Genomic DNA, 22,830 nt, shown 5'->3' with positions numbered 1-22,830 from the left:
AACATAGTTTATGTGCCATATTGAAGTTTAGTTGGGATCAAAGAAAAACAAGATTGTTATACATTTAAGATGTTAAATTTAAGCCCTGCGGTAAACACAAAGTATCAGAGAATGACCATAAAGATGAAAAGTAGAGTAGGGGTTCTGAGAAGTGGGGGAAGGGGCAATGGGGAGTTAAGAAATGAGTGTAGGGTTTCTGTTTGTGTGAAGGGAAACTTCTAGAAATGGATGGTGGGAAGGTGATAGCATTGCAACATTCTAAATGTGATTAATCCCATTAATGGGATGCTAGGGAGGGGGTGGAATGGGAAGATTTAGGCTATATATATGTTTCCACAATTGAAAATAAAAAAAGACAGCCTAATAGATGACAATTAAATGCCAAGGATGATCCTGGATGGGATCTGAGGATGGAGGACAGGAGGCTCAAAGGGACACAGATGGAACATAAGAAAAAAAAAAAAAAGGAAATATAGAATGTAAGCTTTGTATCAATGTTGAATTTCTTGAACTTCTTAGGGGCGTTTAATGAGATTGCATAAAAGAATGTTCTTGCTCATGGGAAAGGTATATGTGAATTATATTGTTTGTTCAAAGATGTGTGCAGCTTGTTCTCATATGTTCAGAGGACAGAACAATAGATGATGAATGACAGATAGGGAGGGAGGGTGGGAGAGAGGGAGGGAAAGCAAGAAATGGTGGTGTGACAAGATGTTAAAGGTGGTGGATCAGGGTATTGGGGGAAGGGGGTCAGGGTAAGCTGGAGCTCTGTGTATGGGGTTTGTACTGTTTTTGCAACTGTTCCTGTAAGTTTGGATTTATTTCAAAAAAATTTATTAAAAAAAAAAAAAAAAAAAGACGAGCAAGCAGCCTGCTGCAAAGACATCACAGATCCCCTGCAGCCTGGAAGTGAGTTGAGGAGAGTGGCTCCTGCCTGACTTCCACAAGGACTTTGGAATCATCTGTGATGGTTTTCCTCATTTCCAATCCCACTGGGTTCCTCCAGTACTGCCCCTGCAACACAACCAGCACCCCAGGGTCCGGGATCCAGGATCTGGGGCCAGCTCACAGCGGTCCTCGGGGCCTGCTACAGCCACTGCTCACCCAGCCCCTCCTTCTCTCCACATTCCTGTCCTCCCACCACCTCTGAGCTCCCACCTCATCCAGGGGGGCTGCCCCCAGCACCCCAACACTCTGCTTTCTCCTCACCCGCCAGCGGAGCCTCCGTGTCCAGAACCTTTCCTTGTTCTTTCAGCCTCACCCACATATCAAGCCCCCCACTCAAAGGTCCTCTGTGCATGCCACTTGGGGATCACAGCCCCCACATTCGATGGGACTGTGGCTCTGCCTCCGTGTACACACACACACACACACACAGAGGTTCTGTACACCATGCCCCTCCTCAGTGACCTTTCCTTGTCCTCAGTAAATGGCCTGTCTGCCCGTGTCCTCAAAAGCAGGAACACTCGGCAGAGAGTCCCCCACCCTCCCAGGGCAAAGCCCCCCTGCCGACGTCAGGAGCCCCAGCCCGCGGACTGGACTCTCTCCTGGAGCTCCACTGCTTTGGGTTTGCTTGGGTTTGGCCGGCTTTTATCCTGAGGAGGGATTCACAGTAAGATGCACCCATTTTAAGTGACTTCGATGGGTCCTGACAAATGTATAAAGGCCTGGAACCCACCTCCGTGAGAACCCCTGGCTTTTCCCTCCCCGCTAAGTTCTCCTGTGCCCTTCCCGGTCACACCCCTGCCCTGCCCTGGCTGCTGTGGTTCCCATCACCTTAGATGGCTTCAGCCTGTCCTGGAATTTCATCTAAACGGGACCCTACCGCAGGTGCTCTGAGCCCAGTGCTCGTTTATGGTCGGATTTTGGGGGCAGTTGCCACTCTCTTGGTCTCCTCTTTCCTGCCTCTCTCCCTGCCCACCTCTCCTCCTTCAGTTCCCAGCTCAATTGTCAAGGGTTTGGGAACACCCTCCTCAACCCCTACCCACCCCCACACAGGGTCAGAGGTCCTTGGCAAGCCGGCTGCTCCCCACCCCCGGCCCCAGCAGGCACGCATTCACTCCTCTCTGCTTGGGGTCTGCCGCCCCCACATGCTATCCCCGAAGGGTGTCCCTGGTGTTTGTTCCCTGCTGCCTTTCCAGACCTGCCCAGGCCTGGCCCGCGGCGGGGGGTAGCGTGAGTGAACCACAGCGGGAAGGACCGCGGGAGCCTGCCAGGGAGGGCGTGGGGCCTGGGGGGGGACCAGACCCCAGAGCGCGTCCTTGACCCTTGACCCACAAGGCCACAGAAGCCCGGGGCAGCGGCCCTCCCCGGAGCGCGGCTGGGGACCCCGCGGCCAACACGGCGATGACCCGCCACGGGCGGGCGGGAGAGGAGCCAGAGCGGACTGGCCCGTGGACCCGCCCCAGTCTGTCCCCTCCCTCTGCCTGCCTCGCCCCCTCCCCTTCCTCCCCTTCCTCCCCTCCCCTCCCCTCGCCCCCGACCCGCCCCCGGCTCCGGCGCGCGCCCCCGCGCTCCTGCCCAGCCAGCCCCGCCGCGCCCCCGTCTGCAGCGTTCCACCTCCCTCTTGGGCGCCAGTTAACGGCCGTCGGGGCCCGCCGGACTTTCGGAGCAGGATCGGACGCGGGCGGCGGAGCTCGGTGGGAGCCCCGGAGAGGTCGTCCCGGCCCCGGTCGCCGCCGTCGGCGCCATGGACCTGGCCATCACCGAGCACCTGGCCCGCGCTAAGAGCCAGCGAGGTGGGCCCGGGCCCCGCCGCGACCCCTGCCCTGGCAGATCCCCGAGCCCCGCTCTTCGCGGCTCTGCGGGCCCACAGCGCGTTAGGGCCGCGCTCTTTGGCCGGGGGCGTCCTGAGGGTCCCCTCGCCCGGGGGCGGCGCGCGTTCCCATGGTCGTCGGGGCGGGGAGCATCCGGCACCTCGGGGGGCCGCCGGGGGGGGGGGGTTGTGGACGGCGGATGGGGCGCAGCCCTGCCTCTCCAGCTCCCCGACAGCGCGCACGCCCCCCGCCGCTTCCGGTAGATGCCGCGGCGCTGCAGAAGGCCTACGCGCTCAGCAAATCCGCCAGCCTGGGGAAGTCGGAGTTCCACCCCTCGGAGAGCTTCAGCCCCGAACTCTTCGTGCTGTGCGCCGAGGAGGCGCTCAAGGTAAACGGCTACTGGGGCGGCTGCGGCGCCCCGGGGGTGGGGATCCAGACAGAGCGGGGCGTCCCGGGGAGCGCCGCGCACTGCCCTGCGGAGCTCCCCCCAGGCCCTCGCGCCGTGTTCTCCTGCAGATGGGCCGGCCGGACGTGAGCGAGGGCTGCATCCAGATGTACTTCACGCAGTTTCTGGGCCACGCGCACCTGTGCAGGGCTCGGCTGTGCGCCCCGCAGTCGGCTGACAACTTGGTGAGGGGCCCCTGCTCCCCGCCGCCGCAGGAGTGTGAGCGCGGCCCCCCCCCCATTTCCCTTTCTTGTTACTTTGGATGATGATGCCTTTATGTGTATGATTTAAATCTTTTTAGTGAAATAATTTACAAGCCTTTGCTAGTTCCCCACTCTAAAATGAAAACGTAATTACCCTAGTATATTTTTACCCCTAAAATGGCCTCGAGTCTCCTCAGCATTCCATGGCTCCCAAGAGCAGGCAATTTAGCAAAATAGAGTTAAGTACCTCAGTTCATTTTCACAGTTGTTTCCGTTTGCTCAAGCTGCTGAAATCAATATAGCAGCACTGGGTTGCCTTTTACAGTGGGGATTTATTAACTTACAAGCGAATAGTTTTGAGGCTGTGAAAATGTCCAAATCAAGGCATCCTCATGGGATGCTTTCTCCCCAAAGACCGGCTCCCTGCCATGTGGCCAGGGCCCTGGCAGGGGCTCTCCCTTGCTGTCAGCCCCTGGCTGCTCCTCTGTGGCTTTCTTCCTCCGCTGCTGTGGCTTTCTTTCTGTTTTTCTGTGTGTTTTTCTTGGCTTCTGAATCTCACCCTCTTATAAAGCACTCTAGTGAGAGGATTAAGACCCTCCTGGGGCAGCCTCAACTGAAATAGCCTCATCAAAGGTCCCACCCACAGGTCCCACCCACAGGCAGGGGTCTGCTTTAAGAACATAAAGCCCCCAGACCACCACAGCCGTCGAGTCCCAGCGATGCTGTTTTCTCGAGTCGTGCCACCGGACAGGCCTCTGGCATGACCCTTTGACCTCCCCAGCACCCTGTAGTGGCCACTGCCCGGTGAGCCCGCTGCCTGGTGAGGGACCTTATGGGGAGAGGCCCCTGTGCCCGGGAGCTCGGCCGCAGCGGCTGCAAACCCTCGCCGCAATCTTCCGGGAGGTTTAATGCTCACCAAAGTGACGATTCAGTGGCAAACTCAACCGAATCCTTTTTGTTATAGGAGGATTTTGAAAATCGTGTGACTCAGTATACGAAGGCAATAAACTTTGCCAAAGGGAAACCGAGGTAGGTATCGTGGAATGGCTGCTCCTAACTAATTACAGGAAGCATTTTAGGGTCAGAATTTACCAGCCATTCTCTTTATTTGGGCTGGGGCAGGGGGGCGGTTCCCCTCACTGTTTTGGGGTGTTGTCTAGCAGAATCTGGGCTGGGTCACAGAAAGCCCGTCCGCCGCCCCCTGGGCTCAGCAGGGTTTGTGTCACAGGTATGTGTTTGTAGGAAGCTTTAGAGTCTGTTTTCCTCATCAGCCTCCTTTTTGGCGGCCCGAGGCCACAGCACGTCCCGGCCTCTTAACACTCTCGTTTGGCTGGGTCAGCACCGGGGTTCGAGGGGGCTAGAGAAAGGAGAGGCGGTGCCCCGTTAGAGGGGTGTGGGAGCCAGCGTCCCAGGGCCCACGAGCAGGAGGGGAGTCAGGACTAGGGGACTGGAGCGAAGAGGCCTTGGCGAGTTCCGGGGGGAGCCCCAGGAGCTGCCCCTCTGACGTGAGCGTCCCTCCAGGCAGGGATAGGGGCCGTCGGCACAGAGGGCCGGGGTGGCAGGGGCTGCATGGCTCCTAGCACCCCGCTCTTCCCTCCGTCCATGGAAAAGCTCGAAGAAAGAGCCGCCCAGGACCTTGGCTCCGAGTAAAGCCGCCCTGGGCCCTGCCGCCCTGTGTCCACCCTCCTGCCTGTGGCCTGTGACATTCAACCTCCCGAGGACTGCAGTGGGCAGAGCCAGCCCCGCGCCACTGAGGGACCCCACAGTCGGGAGGGCCAACCTGCCTCTATCCCCCCTTCCCTGAGAGCCCCCCTGCTGTGCCCCTGGAGAAAGCCCTGCCTTGGCGACCCACTTCTCCGGCCCCTCCACACTGCACTCAGGCTCAGCCACAGGAAACAGCTTTCTTCCTGAATGTTCCCCCCTCCTCTGTCCCTCCGCCTCTCTTACCCTACTCCTCTCCCACCTGGGCCCTCTCAGGCCACCTCCTTCCAGAAGCCCTTCTCGATTCCCCCTCTGCTTGCCTGTCCTTGTCTGTCCATCACCAGACCATGGGCCCTTGGCAGCCTCAGGCACCCCGGTGAGTGAGGAGGCAGCTGAAGTCGCTAGGAGCCTGTGGCCAGGTCACTGCAGCTGGGGTGCAAGTGGGGCCACCAGCAGCGTCCCCAAGCAGGGAGAGGGCTCTGCAGTCCCCATGCTCAGGCCGTTGGGGTCAGAGGACCTCAGACGTGGCCGCTGCCATCTGCTAGGGATGCAGGGGGACCCGAGACCCCCTCCTGGAAGGGGGCTCTGAGGGAAACGAAGGGGGGGGGGCCTTGGATTTTGCAGCCCCAACAGTCTGGCATTCTGATGTGTTTCCAGCCTTCCGTCTGCTTGCGTCTTAGGTATTACTTTTTGGTTTACAATGCGTCGGTCCTCTACTGGCAGATGGTGAGGCCCTTCCTCAAGCCTTGGTGCCACCATCACCTGCTCTCCAGCCTCTCCCAGATCGTGGCTGTCCTAAACCAGACCGACGAGGAAGACAAGGAGTGGCGGCTGAGCTGGCGCTGTGAGTCCGAGCAGCCCCTCCCCGCCTCATGCGGGCGTGCACGTGCCCACATGTTAGGTTTTACGTTCTCAAAAATATCTGTGCTCAGGCTCGGTGGACAGCCAATTCCCGATTCTCTGAAGTGCTGGGGGGAGAAGGAGGTCATGGACGTTCCTTATCATGAAAGAAAAAGTCAAAACATGGCACAAAATGGAGGTCTTGCCCTCCAAGACCTTTTCACTGAGGGATAATTATGGTGTTGAGTAAAATGCACCACCTCTTAGGGGCTCAACTCCATGAATGTAGACATATTTCAAACGTTTGTCTCTCCGGAGAGTTCCCTTGTGCCCTCGGAGGTTTTCCCTGCCCTGCCCGCATGGCCGCTTCCTGACCCTGCAGATCGGTTGTCCTCGGCTGTCACCATCCAGAACACTGCCGCGTGCCCCTTCTGTGCCGGGCATCTCTTACTCTGCTCGAGGAGAGTTCCGCGCGGGTGCACCAGCACCTGTCTCTCTACTCACAGGAGAGGGGTGTGTGAGTTGGCGTTACCTTAGGGCAACTGTGAATGAGATTGCTGAGAGCATCTGTATTTAGATTTTTGTGTGAACAAACATCTTTTGTTTATTTCTCTTGGGTATAAACTTAAGAGTGGAATTGCTGGGTCACAGAGTGAATGGATGTTTAAATATGAGACAGACAGTGGCTCCTTAAAGAGCCCGTAGCCTTCTGTCCTCCCCCAGCCATAAGGGAGGCTCCAGCCACCCTGTCCTCGCCAACACTTGGTGGTGTGAGTCTTTCCAGCGGGTGTGAAGCCATTTCCTTCTGTGGATTTAATTTGCATCTCCTCGATGACTGAAGATGTGGGGCACCTTTTCATGTCTCTTGGCCACCATATGTCCTGTGGTGGGAACCATCTGTCCGAGTCTTTGTTTTACTCGGTCAGTTGTTCTGTATTGAATCGTAGATGTTCTTTATGTATTCTCCACACAAGTCCTTCGGCTGATACATTGATTGCATTTTCTCCTACTCTTGGGATCACCTTTTCATTTTCATAATGTCTATTTTGAAGAAGAGCAATTTTTAATTTTGATAAAGGCCAATTTATTGATTTTTTTCCCTTCACGGTTGTCATTTTTTCATGCCCTATCTAGGAAACCTTTGTCTGCTCTAGGATTGTGGAGATGTTTTCCCGTGTTGACTGTGAGATCATTTATAGTTTCAGCTCTTATAGTAGGACGACTCTCATTGACTTGATGTCTTTATGTAATGGGAGGTTGGGGGTCGAGGCTCATTTTGTTGGAATTATTTCTTTAATTAGCAGTGAAGCTGCTTTTGGGCGACTTGATGACAAGGCTCCGCTTGTGCAGAAATATGAGATTTCCGCTTCCTGCCCCACCCCGCCTCTCCCCCATGTTGGTGGTTATTTTATGTTGCCGGGTGCATATCATCTACTTGGGGTCATGTCTGAAGGACGCTTCTAAAACTCAAACCTGTCCACAGCACTTACTGTCATGATCCTGAGGCTGTTACAGTGGAACCGAGGGCTGGGGATGGACGTGAAGCCAAGGGCGTGTGGTCCTGCCTAGGTTTCTAAAAGATCAGCTCAGTAAATTTTGTTTGTAGTAGACTTTTTAGCAAAATAAAAATAAACAGATGAGCAGGCAGTTTAGGGAAGAGGCAGTGTGCACTGCCTGGGCAGCAGAGGGCAGGGGTGGGGCAGCTGGTGCTTGGCATCAGCCATGCCCCCTGTGGAACCACAAGGAGACAGGTGCCCATGACCAGGGAGCTGCCGGCCTGGGGAGGGGCCTCAGCTGGTTCCTGTGTCTGGGGTTGGACCATGTGCAGGTCAGTGCAAGAGAGGAAGAGAGGACACACACAGGAAAGGCCAGAGACCCCAGGGGATGCACACAGGAAAGGCCAGTGCTTCCACTCCTCTTTATGCCACCACCTTTGAGCCCTACACATTGATTTTTAAAATTGCTCTTTCATTATATCAAAACTTTCTTGCTTGGATTTTCTTTTTCTATGGTAGAAACATGGAGTAATTCCACTGTGAGAAGTCTTCCCTGAATTATTATTTTGAGAGGAATTCATAGGTAGCTTTTCTTCTTTATGCTCAGAAATCAGTTGGTGAATGCTGTGTATTAAAAAGTTGGATAATATTACTACTTTAATGATGATATAAAGAACATTTATCATATACATTAAATGATTCTCAAAAGATTCAGATGATGTCAGAGCTAAGAATGCAGAACTTTAATTACACCATATACTTCAAAATTAAAGCTCTGCAAACTTTTTATTATGCATTAATTAAAGAAGTAAAAAATAAAATTAAGGTGAAGTGGTCCTGAAATGAGGGCAGTAAATTAGCAGGAGTTTGTGGGGCACAGTGGAATGTTCCCACACTCAGCAGCAGGCCTAGCCCTGGAACACAAACTATTTGTTCTTAGACAAGTCCCAGCTCTGAGGCTCAGCGTCTTCCTCTACAAAACAGGGATCTTACTGTGCCGCTTCACCAAGTATTATGAGGATTTAATGGGCTAATATACAAACACTGCACACAGAAGTGGAGAAGGAATGGAATAATTTGTCTTGAACTTTATTGCTGAAACTATTTTGGAATGTCAACTAAAACCCAATGTGGATTTCTCATAAGTTTAAACATACAAATAATGACATTTTCAGAAAATGTTATTAAGACCTAATTTTGGATATTAGCTGCTCTATTCTTTGTGGTTTGTAATTACAGAGCATCATAGCTACTATGTAAATTTTAAATATATATAGCTATAGTATAAATATACTACCTCATTAAATTAGATAACATAATTGGCTGCTATTACTGTAGTTAAGTCACACCAAGGTCAGAAAAGTAATAGATGTGAAGACCTGGCTTGGACTCCTGTTCATTCGTAACCAAACCAAATGCTAATTTTTGTTAGAACAATGCTTAATTTCCATGTTCATCTCCAATTGTCTTGGAAGATGTAACTGTTCTTTAATACATGGATACTGAAGTGTCGTGAAGGAGACTTAGCTCTCCTAAGACCGACTAACCTCTCATAGAGTCAGAGAATTTGGCCAAATGACCACCTTGTGGGGCTGGATTTGAAAGTTATGCCAGCTTTGAAAAGTTGTATGCCAGCTTTGAAAAGTTGAGGTGAACATGGAAGACCTTGGGAGATTTTCATTACTACGGGAAACAGATCACTTGAGGGACTGACCTTAATCATGGAATCTAAGGGAAGTTAGCACCCACTAGGACTCTGGGAAGGGATGATGTGGGACTTTCAACACCCTAAGTAAAGGTGCTCCACCAGACTAAAGGGGCCTTGGGGTGCAGATTTAGCAAAGATGAAAGGAAACTCGGATCTCTTCCTGCAGGATTATGTGAACCTCTCTGGCAATCAGAAGGGTTCCCACTAATGTCTGCTGGCAGAAAAGGCAAACTAGGGCCTCAAAGGGTAATTCACCGTGATGATCTGGGCTCCACACAATACACTGAGGGGAGAGGAAGGGGAATATCAGTTTGCTTACTAAGTGTGCAGCTCAAGCTAGAAGGCCCAGCAGCCAGGGCAGGGTGCTGGTGCTCAGGAAGCAATGGCTGAGCATATGAGCACACGTGAACTGAAAAAAGGTTGTAACTGTGAAGACTAAGTGTAGGTCACCACTGAAGCCTGGGAGGGGTCGGGATCAGCAAAGGCATCCTCCTAGGAAAGGTCAGTCATGACCCGACTGTAGGGCCAGACTTTAAAAGCAACACTGCAGCAATAGAAGCAATGGAAACACTAGAAAGCCCTTTTTTTACTCCACCTGACTTGTGAAAGAAGATTGTCTTTTTTGGACTTAGTAAATCCCACTAGGTTCTTGGAAAATTCAATGGGGTGGGGATAGGAGATAGTCTCAAGGGGAAATAGAGGATTTTCTGCAAACCTGGACATTTCAAGACTCAGATAATTTTGTAGAAAAATCAAAGATGTGACCCTATTTGTACCCTGTGCATAAAGGTTATACTTGGAATAAAATTGAAAAAGTTAGGAGCACTAAGAGTAAAGGTCTTAAAAATCCTGAGCCTTACCTCTTCCCATCAAGAATGTGGCATTCACTGCTCCTTCTAACTTGTCTAGCCTCACAATGCACTTTCCCTCTAATGTGGTTTCTGGCTGCTGACATGAACTAACTCACAGCCACTCTAAGACATCCTCAACCAAACTATAAAGTCCGCCTCACCAGTGTTGTTGGTAACAGATATGATTATCTTAAACATCACTGATTAGTGATAACTGATATATAATGTAAATGCTTACATATTAAAGCCACTAAGAGCATATTCTTCCACAGTCCATCCACGGGAATCTCAAAAAGAGACATCAATACCTCTCTGAAGAAGAAGACATAGTGCATTTGTTGATTCAAAATTCACAGCAAACATGAGGGCTGTTCTAAAATAACAGAAAGATGACTTCACCCCCAAGAACTTTAATTAAACTACTGAAAAAGCTAATTTAATATATACTTTAATGTCCCGGCTGGCGGGACGTTCAACGGAAGCTCCAAATCCTGTGAGGGAGGAATGGTATGGGACAAGAGACACGAGGAATGACAGCAAGACAGGTTTCTGATCAAGCTGCAAAACTTTATTGAAGAGGCAGGGTATATATACCCTAAGGTAGAGGGAGTGGCTAGTACGAACGGGTGGCGGCCTAGGATTGGCTGCTGCTGTTGCTAGGGCGGATGGCAGATGTAAGGCTAGCACAGGATTGGTGGCTACTGTTGCTGGGATAGTAAAGCTAGCACTCTAGATGTGAATCTTAGGCGCAAACGGCTATCACTTCCATAGAAGGCTGAGGGCAACTTAAACTGTTGTTACATCAGCCCTAGCGGTCATGTTGCATATCTCCGGCATCGCTGAGGGTGGATTTTATACATGCTACCTTAATCGTCCCCAACACTTTAAATCTTAATATCTTCCCTGTGAATAGTTACTGACAGTAACAGACATAAACGCCTTGGTTGCTCATGTAGTTATCATCGTAAATTACCTCCAAGGCTTTGAGGAAGGGAAAAAGCAAAAGGAATCCTCTTGTCCCACTGTGGTGTTAGTAGTAGATAATTTAAAGTCCCTTGATGGACAAAGAGCTATATTGAGGTTACTTATCTGAAGTAGGTGAAGATTTAAAGGAAAAATTCTTCATTTCTTCCCTATTCTGATACAGTTAACATATTGTAATTCAAATTCAACTATGGGTGAGATAAGTGAAAGCTTTGCAGACTTAAAATAATATTTAAAATGGTAATAATTGCGGTCATAGTAGTTACATTAATCATGCTGATGAGCATGTGGAAGGCATTGAAGTAAATGCCATATAGATAAATATGTGTGTGTGTGTGTGTGTGTGTGTGTGTGTGTGTGTGTATTCTAACTTAACAACCACCACTAAAGCATGTATTAGTATCCTCCCTTTCATATAAGGAAACATATTTGGTGATCATAACTAATGTTCCCAAGGTCACAACCCTAAGAAGTAGGAAAACCAGGAATTAAACTCAGTCTTCAGTGCATCTAATGCCCATTTCTTTTCTCTTTATCACCCACCTACAACTTGTCTCATTGAAGGAAGATTATTTAATTAAAGCTATTTTCCTGCTCTCTGCCCATACCGATTAAAAATAAAAACATCTTTAAGATACTAGAAATGAACAAAGATAAAAAAAATGATGAGTCCAGAATATCTGGAAGGAGTCATAGTCAAATAGGAATAATCTAATGTCAGTATTATTCAAAATAAGCAAGGTAAAGGAGAGTCAAACAAAAGAAAAATGACTTTCAACTATTTATGCTTTATACAACATCTTTTAAGGAAAAGAATATAAGAAGCAGAGGTTAATACTATGTGAGGTTTCAGAAATTCACCCTGCATGGTTATTGATTTCTAGTTCCAATCTATCATGGTCAGAGAATGTCCTTTGGATAATTTCAATCTTTTTAAGTTTATTGAGGCTTGTTGTACCCCAGCATATGATCTATCCTGTGAATGTTCCATGAGCACTAGAGAAGAATGTATATCCTGGTACTTTGGGATGTAACACTCTAAAAACGTCAGTTAAATCTAATTCATTTATCACATTGTTTAGATTCTCAGTTTCCTTATTGGCTCTCTGTCTGGTTAGTCTATCCATACAAGAGAGTGGGGTATTGAAGTCTCCCACAATTATTGTAGAAACATCTATTGCTCCCTTCAGTTTCGGCAATGTTTGTTTCATATACTTTGGGAACACCTTGAATGGGTGCATGAACATTTACGATTACTATTTCTTCTTGGTGAATTGCCCCTTTTATTAATATATAGTGTCCTTCTTTGTCATTTATGACATCTTTGCATTTAAAGTCTATTCTGTCTGATACTACTACTACCCCTGCTCTCTTTGACTCCTACTTGCATGGAATATTTTTTCCATCCTTTTACTTTCAATCTCTTTGTGTTGCTGGGTCTAAGATGGGTCTCTTGTAGACAGCATATAAATGGATCATACTTTTTAATCCATTCTTCCAATTGCTATCCTTTAATTGGGGAGTTTAATCCATTCACATTCAGTGTTATTACTGTGGAGGCAGTTCTTGAATCAACCATCCTATTCTTTGGTTTTTAGTTGTCAAATATATTTTTCCCCTTCTTTTTTTTTTTTTTTTTTCCTTTCAGTTACCCTTACTAATACTCTCCAGTTCTGTGCCCTTCTCCAGACCTCTCTCTCCTTTGTTTTTCTCAGCCAGGAGGACTCACTAGAATATTTCTTGCAGGGCAAGTCTCTTGTTTACAAATTCTCTCAGCATTGGTTTGTCTGTGAAAATGCTGAACTCTCCCTCAATTCTGAAGGAGAGCTTTGCTAGATAAAGAATTCTTGCCTGGAAATTGTTGTCTTTCAGCATTTTAAATATGTCATACCACTGCTTTGTCACCTCTCTGGTGCCGGCTAAGTAGTCAGTACTCATTCTTATGAGATTTCCCTTGTAAGTGGTGAATCACTTTTCTCTTGCTGTGTTCAGAACTTTCCCCTTGTCTTCTTCTGACAATCTGATTAGTAAATGTCTTGGGATGCATTTATTTGGATTTACTCTATTAGGAGTTCATTGGGTATCTTGGATGTGCATATTGATGTCATTTAGAAGGGTTGGGAAGTTTTTCTCAGCCATGTCATCAATTACTGTTCCTATCTGTTTACTCTACTCTTCTCTTTCTGGGACATGATAATTCTTATATTTGAGCACCCATTTCCATGAGATGCATTTCAAATTGTTTGATTTTTTTCACCATTCCTTCTTCTTATGCATTCACATTCAATTGTTCTGACCTCTAGTTCCCTTATTTTCTTTATGCAATCTTATATAATGTAATAAACACATTAACAAATTGAAAGAGAAAAATCAAATGATCATCTCAATAGATGCTGAAAAATCACTTGACAGTATTCACTTCAAAAGATAGGAATTGAAGGAAACTTCCTCAATAGGATAAAGGGCATATATGAGAAAACCACAGCTAGCACAGTTACTCAATAATGAGAGAGAGAAAGCTTTTCCCCTAAGATTGGGAATGAGACAAGGATGGCTACTGTCACAACTATTATTCAATGTTGTCCTAGAAGTTCTAGCCAGAGCAGTCTGGCAAGACAAAGAAATAAAAGGCATCCAAATTGGAAAGGAAGGAGTAAAACTGTCATTATTGGTAAATAGTATGATTGTATACTTGGAAAATCCTGAGAAATTGAGGACGAAGGTAGTTGAGCTTCAACAAATTCAGTAAATTGGCATGATAGAAGATTATTTCACACAAGTCAGTAATGTTCCTATATCCTAGAAATAACCTAGTGAAGAGACACTCAAGAAAAATTCAACTCATAATAGCAATTTAAAAAATCAAGTACCTAGAAATAAAGTTAACCAAGGTCATAAAAGACCTCTACACAGAAAATTACATAACTTAACTAAAAGAAATTAAAAAAGACCTAAATAGGTAGAAAATTTCCATGTTCATGGATAGGAAGACGAAATAAACATCATTAAGATGTCAGTTCTACCCAAACTGATCTACAGCTTCAAAGCAATTCCAACCAAAATTTCAAAAACCTATTTGCAGACTTGGAAAACCTAGTAATCAAATTTATTTGGAAGGGAAAGGGGCCTCAAATTGCTAAAAACATTCTAAAAAAAGAAGAATGAAATAGGATTTACACTTCCAGACTTTAAAGACTATTATAAAGCCACAAGGGTCAAGACAGCATGGTATTGGCAGAAAGATCAACATATTAGTCAATGCAATGAAATCAAGAGTTCAGAAATAGACCCCCAGATCTATGGTTGACTGATTTTTGGTTATAGCACCAAAATCCACTGAACTTATACAGAACAGTCTCTTCCACAAATCAGCTGTGAGAACTGGATAGGCATTTCCAAAAGAATGAAAGAGGACCCATGCCTCACACCCTATTCAAGAATTAACTCAAAGTGGAATAAAGATCTCAGTATAACAGACTGTACCATAAAACTCTTCAGAGATAACCTAGGGAACCATCTTCAAGACCTAGTATTGGGAGGGCACTTCTTAGACCTTATACCCAAAGCATAAGCAACAAAAGAAAAAATAGATAAATGGGAACTACTCAAAATCAAAAGCTTCTGTACCTCAAAGGAATTTGTCCAAACATTAAAGAGGCAGCCAATGCAATGGGAGAAAATACTTGGAAACCATGTATCTGATACGAGACTGATATCCAGCATATATAAAGAAATCCTACAACTCAATGACAATAGTATAAACAGCCCAATTATAAAATGGGCAAGAAATATGAAAATACATTTCTCTGAAGAGGAAATACAAGTAGCTTGGTCACTGAGATATAAATCACTTTTATATAAACATTGATTATAAAGCAGGGATTCTCAATAGCAGCAAGAATTCTATTTATTGTGAAATGCTTTTGCCTAGTTTATTTTAATAAAACCTGTCTCCAAACCAGATATATAAAATAGACCCTACTTACGTCAATATTAAAAGAAATTTATTTCAAATATTTTGTAAATGAAGCTGGCAGAGCTATACCTTATTTCTTGCCACAATATCTGCCTTGTGGCAGAGCAGTTTCTCTACTATTTCTACGCTCTGACCACGGACAGCATAGTGGAGAGCGGTGTTGCCACTGGCGTCTGTGATGTCTGGGTCAGCACCATGGTGTAGTAGGATGGTTGCACATTCCTCCTCCTGGCACTGGCTGGCCTGTTAGGATTAGAGGGAGAAATAGACCTCAAATTCTAGGAATTAAGAGTAAATATTTCACTGATTAGTTATATGAATTTGTTTTTATCCTAAGTATTTAAGTCAAATCCAGCTCATGGTGAAACTGTTGGCCAGTACATACCTTCATCAGAGCTGTCCTATTTTCAGCATCACAGATATTCAGGTGGCACTTTGGCTCTGCCAGGAGAGTTACCACTTCTGCATGGCCACTGGCACAAGCCAGATACAGAGCGGTCCTATAAAAGTAAGAGGACTTTTTAGGAACTTATAGTCACTGTCTCAAGATGTACAATTTTTAGTGTAATTGTAGACATTAAAGAGTATGTTACTCCTAGGCCTTCAAACAAACTTATTGTCTTTGAAGTTTAATATTAGCACATATTACTTACTACATCAGTGAAAGAGCATGACCTTTAGATTCAGCCCAACTTGGATTTGAATTCTATTTTAACTGTGTGACTTTTAGCTATCAGCTTTTCTGTGCCTCCATTTCCTTATCACATGGTAATTATCACATGCTAATTATCACATGCTAATTATCAATGATAGGGAGGTATAAAGGATATGGGTTTTTTTCCTTTTTGGAGCAATGAAAATGTTCTAATATTGATTAGTGATGAAAGCACAACCACTCGGTGATTATATTGAGAGCCACTGATTATGTGGGCACCAGACCACAGGTGAAGTTCCCCGTCCCAGGCACTGAGGGTCTTCAGAGGGAAGGAGCTCAGCCTCTAGGTTTGATGGTCTCTTGGGGGTAGCCCCTGGGAAGATAAACTATTGGGGGACAGACTCTTGGTGGCAGCCCCTGGGAAGATAAACTATCAGGGGACGCCCCTCAGGTGACAGGAGATGGCTTCTTGGGGGACAGCTCCTCAGGGGACAACCTCTTAGGGGACCGGCCATCGGGGGACAGAAGGGTCCAGGCTGCACCCCGGCTCCTGCCGCCCCCTCCTGCCGGCCCATCCTCACCCGCTGCGTGGCCCCCATCACCTGTTCATCTTGTCTCTATCATTCCCCCCGTTTTTCCCCAGCAACAGGATGTGCTGTACTTTGGCCACTTTGCCGCGGCTGGCGGTCCTGTGTATCTTGCCCAGGTCCTGGTCCCTAAGGAGGTACCGCGACCCACTGTCCCCGCGCGGGCTGCCAGAGCTCGGCGATGGATCGCTCCTCCTCCTTCCGAAGCAGTAAATTCAATTCATGGCTGAAGCATGAGTTCTGGAGACACCTAACCTGTCCCTCGGCTTTTCACCATCCCTCAAGCCAAGAATCAGGGCTAGACGGGTCCATACCCAATATCCTCACACATCCCAACATGGAACTTCGCAGTTCTGGAACGTCTAGGCCCATAATAGCCATAGCCAAGCAAGTCTGCTAAACAAAATAGCACATGGTTTGCCTCTGCAGTGGGCATCCCTGCACGTGCGATTCCCGCGGATGCCCAGGCCACCTGCACAAAGTCCAGCGTGTGCAATCTCGTTGACCTTCATCAGGCTGTTAAAGAATGTCTCCTTTACTGTTTTACCCTCTACAATATTTCTAGTGATGAAAAAGTCACTTAATACTCCCTGTTTTCTGTAGTGTTATTTAGCCCTCCACCTAGAATCGGGTCCATCTCTTCCAGGGCTCTGCCTGATGGTGAGGGAATGAGGGTAATTAACCTAGTGAATCCCTAGTATTCTTTCATTTATTGAAGATGAATTAGGTGCCTCTCTGTACAGCATTCCATTTAGTCCCAGAGGTGCAAAGGTTTTCAAGGTAAGCTTTGTGGAACTCATCACAGGGGAGGAGAACGCAGACATGGGAGTGACAAATTAGGGAGCAGCATATTACAGACGGATAAACCACATGTGCTAGGAAAACACAGCAGTTACAGGTGGAAGGAATAGAAAGGGCCAGAGGGACTAAGAAATCGTCACCCTACAGATGATAGAGAAATGCAGAAAGAAGCTAAAAGAACCAAGGACATATCCTCAGAGTTTTTCAACAAGAAAGGATAGCAAAGAAGAAGGGCCTATAAAAGGGACTGGAAAGGCTTGACAGCATCTAATAGGAGGAGCACCAGGGACCTGCGAGGCTGTAGAATCCAAAGGAGAGAAAAGCCTGGGCGAGAGGCTCTGACTGCCCCATTCTAGGTGGGCAGAGGACTCTTCTTTGGGCTTAATTCCAAGCTTAGAAGTGTGTTCCCTAAACTGTATCATTTTCCTCTGTGGAGTAGGGATAAAATACATATGTGCTTCTTAGTGCTTTTTAAATCCAAGGAGCCAAATAAATTCCTGTCTCTTTTCAGCTCGCTTTTTGTTTCTACTCCATTTATTGATTTCAAACCTGTGCTATTTGCAGAATGCTTAGCTATGGTCGGTTCTTTAACCAATTGTCAGTTTAATACAAGGTATAGATAAACAAGGGAATATTAAACAGCCGTAAAACAAATGACATTCTGATAAATGCTACAATATAGATGAAACTTGAAGACATAATGGTGAGAGAAATAAGGCAACGCAAAAGGACAAATATTTATGATCTCCCTTTGTGTGTGTGTCTGTGTACTACATTTTGTTTATCTGTTCATCTACTGATGGACACATGCATTGCTTCCATTTTAGGCAATTATGAATAATACTGCTTTGAACATTGGTGTGCAAATGTCTATTCAAGTCCCTGACTTCCGTTCTTTTGGGTATGTACCTAGAAGTGTGATTGCTGGGTCGTATGGTAATTCCATGTTTAACTTTCTAAGGAGCTGCCACAGTTTTTCACTGTGGCTGCATCATTTTACATTTACACCAACAATGCACAAGGGTTCATGTTTCTCCACATCCTCTCCAACACTTGCTATTTTCTATTTCTGTTTTTCTGGTGGGTGTGAAATGGTATCTCATTGTGGTTTTGACTTGCATTTCCCTAATGGCTAATCATATCGAGCATCTTTTCATGTGCTTTTTGGCTATAGAGAAAATGTCTATTCAAATCCTTTCTCTATTTTTTACTTGATTGTTAGACTTTTTGTTGTTGAGTTGTAGGAAGTCTTTATTTATTCCAGATAGTAAACACTAGATATATAGCTTCCAAATGTTTTCTCCCAATCTGTAGGTTGTCTTTTCAATTTTATAATGCCCTTTGATGCACAAAATTTGTTAATTTTTATGATGTCTCATTTTTTGTTTCTTGTGTTTTTGGTGTAAGGTCTAAGAATATTTTGCCTGATACAAGGTCCTGAGGATATTCTGCTATGCTTTCTTCTAGAAATTTTACAGTTTTAGTTCTTATATTTAGGTCTTTGATCCATATAAGTTGATATTTGTTTATGGTGGACATCCAGTTTCCCCATCACCATTTGTTAAAGAAACTTCTTTCTCCCTTAGGTGGACTCAGTACCCATGTCAAAAATCAATTGGCCATAGATATGAGTTTGTGTTTCTGAACTCTCAAATCTGTTCCATTGTCTATATATCTGTCCTTGTGTGAGTTCCACACTGTTTTTATTACCGTAGCTATGAATAAGTTTTAAAATAGGGGAGTGTGACTCATCCAATTTCATTCTTTTTCACAATGGTTTTGGCTGTTCAGGGCCTCTTACCATGCCATATGAATTTGATGACTAGCTTTTTCATTTCTGCAAGGAAGGGTATTGGAATTTTGATTAGGATTGCATTGAATGTGTATATCACTTTGGGTATATGTATGACATAAGTATATTTAGTCTTTCAATCCATAAATATGGAATGTCCTTCAATTTATTTAGGTTTTCTCTAATTTCTTCTGCAATGTTTTGTAGTTTCCTGCGTACAAGTCTTTACATTCTCAGATAAATTTATTCCTAGATACTTGATTCATTTAGTTGCTTTTGTAAATGGAATATTTTTCTTGATTCTTACTTGGACTGTTCATTACTAGTGTATAGATACAGACTGATTTTTTTGTGTTGAGATTGTACCATGCCACTTTGCTAAATTTATTAGCTCTAATAGCTTTGTTGTGGCTTTTTTGGGAATTTTGTATGTATAGGATCATGTCATCTGCAAATAGGGAAAACTTTATTACCAGGGGATGGGATGGGGATAGGGGATGGGAAGTTAAGGCTTAAAATGTATTGGGGAAACCAAGGAAACCCAAAAGAGAAGGGAGAGACCAGCAGACACTGCCATGTGCCTTGCCATCTGACAGAAGAGTCCAGGATCCTTGGCAGCTGCTCTTCAGGAAGAAAGCATCATCTTGATGGCACAATTCTACTAGAAATTTCACAAATAGTTGCTTTTTGCATCAAACCACTGACTCCTCAAGCTTCATGCAACTTGTTTTCCCTGCTGGATTTCAATAGTCATGAATGATATGATTATCAGAATTTCTGATTCAAAGATTCAAGGTCAAATACCCCAGAATACAGGACAGAGATTTGCACGATAGGAGCTTACTGGGGTGTGCCTCCGGGACAACACTGTCAAGGAGCCTAGAAAGCAGGGTAAGCTAAACTGCTGCCCAGGTGCAGCAAAGGAATTCTGGAATTCAAAATCTCTGAAGGATGGCCCTTCAGAGATATTTCAAATTGAGAACTGCTTATTCAAGATAAGAAAAATACTAAGGAACACAGAGAGGGAAGATGGCAGCATAGAGAGGAGTGGAAGCTAAGTAGTCCCCCTGGAACAACTGAAAAACACAGAAATAGCTAGTGAATGATTCAGAATAACTGCAGGGGGTTAAACAAGACCATCCACTCATCATACACCAACCTGAATTGGGAGGAATGCCTGAGATCACAGCATAAAATCTGTAAATAAAACCTGCAGATCAAAGTCATGAGACCCCCTCCCCCATAGCCCAAACTGCAAAGCCTTGTGGTGCCAGAGAGAAGCTCTCTCCCAGCAAGCATATATAGCTCAGCTGAGCTCCAACTGGGGTTTTAAGTAGCGAGTGTGAACTGCTCACTACAGGTGTGAATTGCCAAAAAACAGACAGAGGCTTTGGGTGATGACTGACCTTGGAGAGCCGGAGGGTCACCTTGGACTAGGTCTGAAGGGGACTGTTTCTTTTTTGGCTCAGTGGAGAAAGCCCCAGCCATTTTCAGTTCCCTCTGCTGTGACTCAGAGAAGGGTGGAGATAGCACAAGCAGAGAGAGACCATTGAAATGCTAATGACCCCCCTGGGGGCTCTGTCTTCTCTAAGAGGAAAGGGGTTGGGCCCTTTCCATTCAGAACCAGACCCCAGAGCTTGGGGGAACACATCCATACCTCCTCATTACCAGTCAAGAATTATAGGTTAAAAAGGAGAAAAAACATGCACGACTTGCAGCCATCTCCCTGGCTGGTGGGGGCACTCCTGCCCAAGGCTGAACCCAGCAGAGCCGTGCCAAGAAACCCAGTGTGACAGGGAGTCTTTCCCACAGCACCGCTCACATGCCACAATATCGGTCGTGGACAGTGGCCTTGAATACACCCATGGCTGATTGTCCCGGACCTCAGAGGGTGTAGGTGTGTGGAAGGGGTAAGTTAATGTGTCCCATTCAACCATCTTTGAAGACGGCTGGGAATGCCCCTGCACAGCCCGGCATCCCAGGGCTTCCCTGGAGGCTGGCACGCACTTGTGACATAGCATGGCCCTCCCTCCCTCAGCAGAGGTCCTGGAAGAGCACAGCAGGGAAGGGGGAACCACTCAGAAATCCCAGGGAACCTACACCAATACCAAGGACTTTTGGGTCAGTGGCAGAGAACAGCCTTAAATTTCTGGGAACACCTGGGAGGTTTGATTATTAAAGCTGCCTTTCCTCCCTAACCACTCAGATGCATGCCCCTCATTCGGGATGGACAGCACTGAAAGCATACCCAAATCAAGTGTACCGAGTGGACCCCATGGGGGTCAGATCCCCACACACCACAGAGACAGGGTTGGGGAGAGCTGACTTGAGGGGAATTGGTGACTCACGGATGCCATCTGCTGGTTGGTTGGAGAGAGTGTACGCCACCAAGCTGCAATGCTGACAAATTAGAGATCAAGTAAAGCAAATGCCAAGAGGCCAAAAACAACAGAAAATCTTAAAGCTTATGATAAAACCAGATGATATGGAGAACCCAAACCTAAACACCCAGTTGAAAAGATCAGAAGACACACAGTACTTGGTGCAATTAATCAAAGAACTACAGACAGGCAATAAAAGTATGGCACAGGATATAAAGGACATGAAGAAGAGTATGGCACAGGATATAAAAGACATAAAGAAGACCCTAGAAGATGATAAAGAAGATAATGCAAGAGTAAATAAAAAAACTAGAAGATCTTATGGAAATGAAAGAAACTGTAGACCAAATTAAAAAGACTCTGGATACTCATAATACAATATTAGAGGAAGCTGAACAACAACTCAGCCTTCTCGAGGACCACAGAACAGAAAATGAAAGAACAAAAGAAAGAATGGGGAAACAAATAGAAAAAATCAAAATGGATCTCAGGGATATGACAGGTAAAATAAAACATCCAAATTTAAGACTCATTGATGTCCCAGAAGGGGAAGAGAAGGATAAAGGTATAGAAAGAGTATTCAAAGAAATTGTTGGGGAAAACTTCCCAAACCTTCTACACAATATAAATACACAAAGCATAAATGCCCAGCGAACTCCAAATAGAATAAATCCAAATAAACCCACTCCAAGACATATTCTGATCAGACTGTCAAATACTGAAGAGAAGGGGCAAGTTCTGAAAGCAGCAAGAGAAAAGCAATTCACCACATACAAAGGAAACAACATAAGACTAAGTAGTGACTACTCAGTGGCCACCATGGAGGCGAGAAGGCAGTGGCATGACATATTTAAAATTCTGAGGGAGAAAAATTTCCAACCAAGAATACTTTATCCAGCAAAACTCTCCTTCAAATTTGAGGGAGAGCTTAAATTTTTCACAGACAAAGAAATGCAGAGAGATTTTGCTAATAACACACCTGCCCTACCTCAGATACTAAAGGGAGACCTACCGACAGAGAAACAAAGAAGGGAGAGAGATACATAGAGAATTTTAACAGCCACATGTAGAATATTACATCCCAGGTCATGGGGACACACATTCTTCTCTGTTGATCACGGATCCTTCTCCAGAATGGACCATATGTGGGGACATAAAACAAGCCTCAATTAAAAAAAATGAATTTGTTCAAAGCACATTCTCTGACCACAATGGAATAATTACCATCAGAAGTCAGTAACCATCAGAAACTTGGAGAATTCACAAACACCTGGAGGGTAAAAATGAGGGGGAGCTGAAAACATTCCCAGATAATCAAAAGCTGAGGGACTTCATCACCAGTAATCAGTCCTATAAGAAATGCTAAAAGGAGTTGAGCAGGCTGAAAGGAAGGGACACTAAACAATTGACTGAAACTACATGAAGAAATAAGGATTTCCAGTAAAGATCACATAGTAAATATAAATACCAATACTGTATTTTTGATTTATAACACCACTATTTACTTCCTACAGGATCTAAGATACATAAAGTGTAATGATAAATCAGTGGTTTTGGACTCAATGTAAAATATGTAATTTTTGACAAGAACTACATAAAGGTGGAATGAGGGAGTATAGTAACATAGTTTATGTGTCCTATTGAAGTTAAGTTG

The 22,830-nt window shown here is 45.6% G+C and overlaps 1 protein-coding gene across 1 annotated transcript; it reads left to right on the top strand.

The window, feature by feature from the left end:
- Window positions 1-2,689: 2,689 nt before the first annotated feature.
- On the top strand, window positions 2,690-6,179 carry LOC119535194 (cilia- and flagella-associated protein 46-like). The gene is made up of 5 exons (XM_037837694.1): window positions 2,690-2,738; window positions 3,020-3,144; window positions 3,273-3,386; window positions 4,369-4,433; window positions 5,786-6,179. Exons 1-5 carry the CDS (start codon window positions 2,690-2,692, stop codon window positions 6,177-6,179), a joined length of 747 nt encoding a protein of 248 aa, XP_037693622.1.
- Window positions 6,180-22,830: the final 16,651 nt, after the last annotated feature.

Source organism: Choloepus didactylus, chromosome 5 (assembly GCF_015220235.1).
Source record: "Choloepus didactylus isolate mChoDid1 chromosome 5, mChoDid1.pri, whole genome shotgun sequence".
NCBI lineage: Eukaryota > Metazoa > Chordata > Mammalia > Pilosa > Megalonychidae > Choloepus > Choloepus didactylus.
This window is presented reverse-complemented; position numbering and strand designations above follow the sequence as displayed.

Excerpts from the sequence above, each read along its gene's own strand:
- LOC119535194 (XM_037837694.1), top strand. The coding sequence starts at position 2,690 with ATGGACCTGGCCATCACCGAGCACCTGGCCCGCGCTAAGAGCCAGCGA. Across the intron at positions 3,145-3,272 it reads GCGCCGAGGAGGCGCTCAAG|ATGGGCCGGCCGGACGTGAG; the intron begins GTAAACGGCTAC and ends GTTCTCCTGCAG. Across the intron at positions 4,434-5,785 it reads TTTGCCAAAGGGAAACCGAG|GTATTACTTTTTGGTTTACA; the intron begins GTAGGTATCGTG and ends CTTGCGTCTTAG.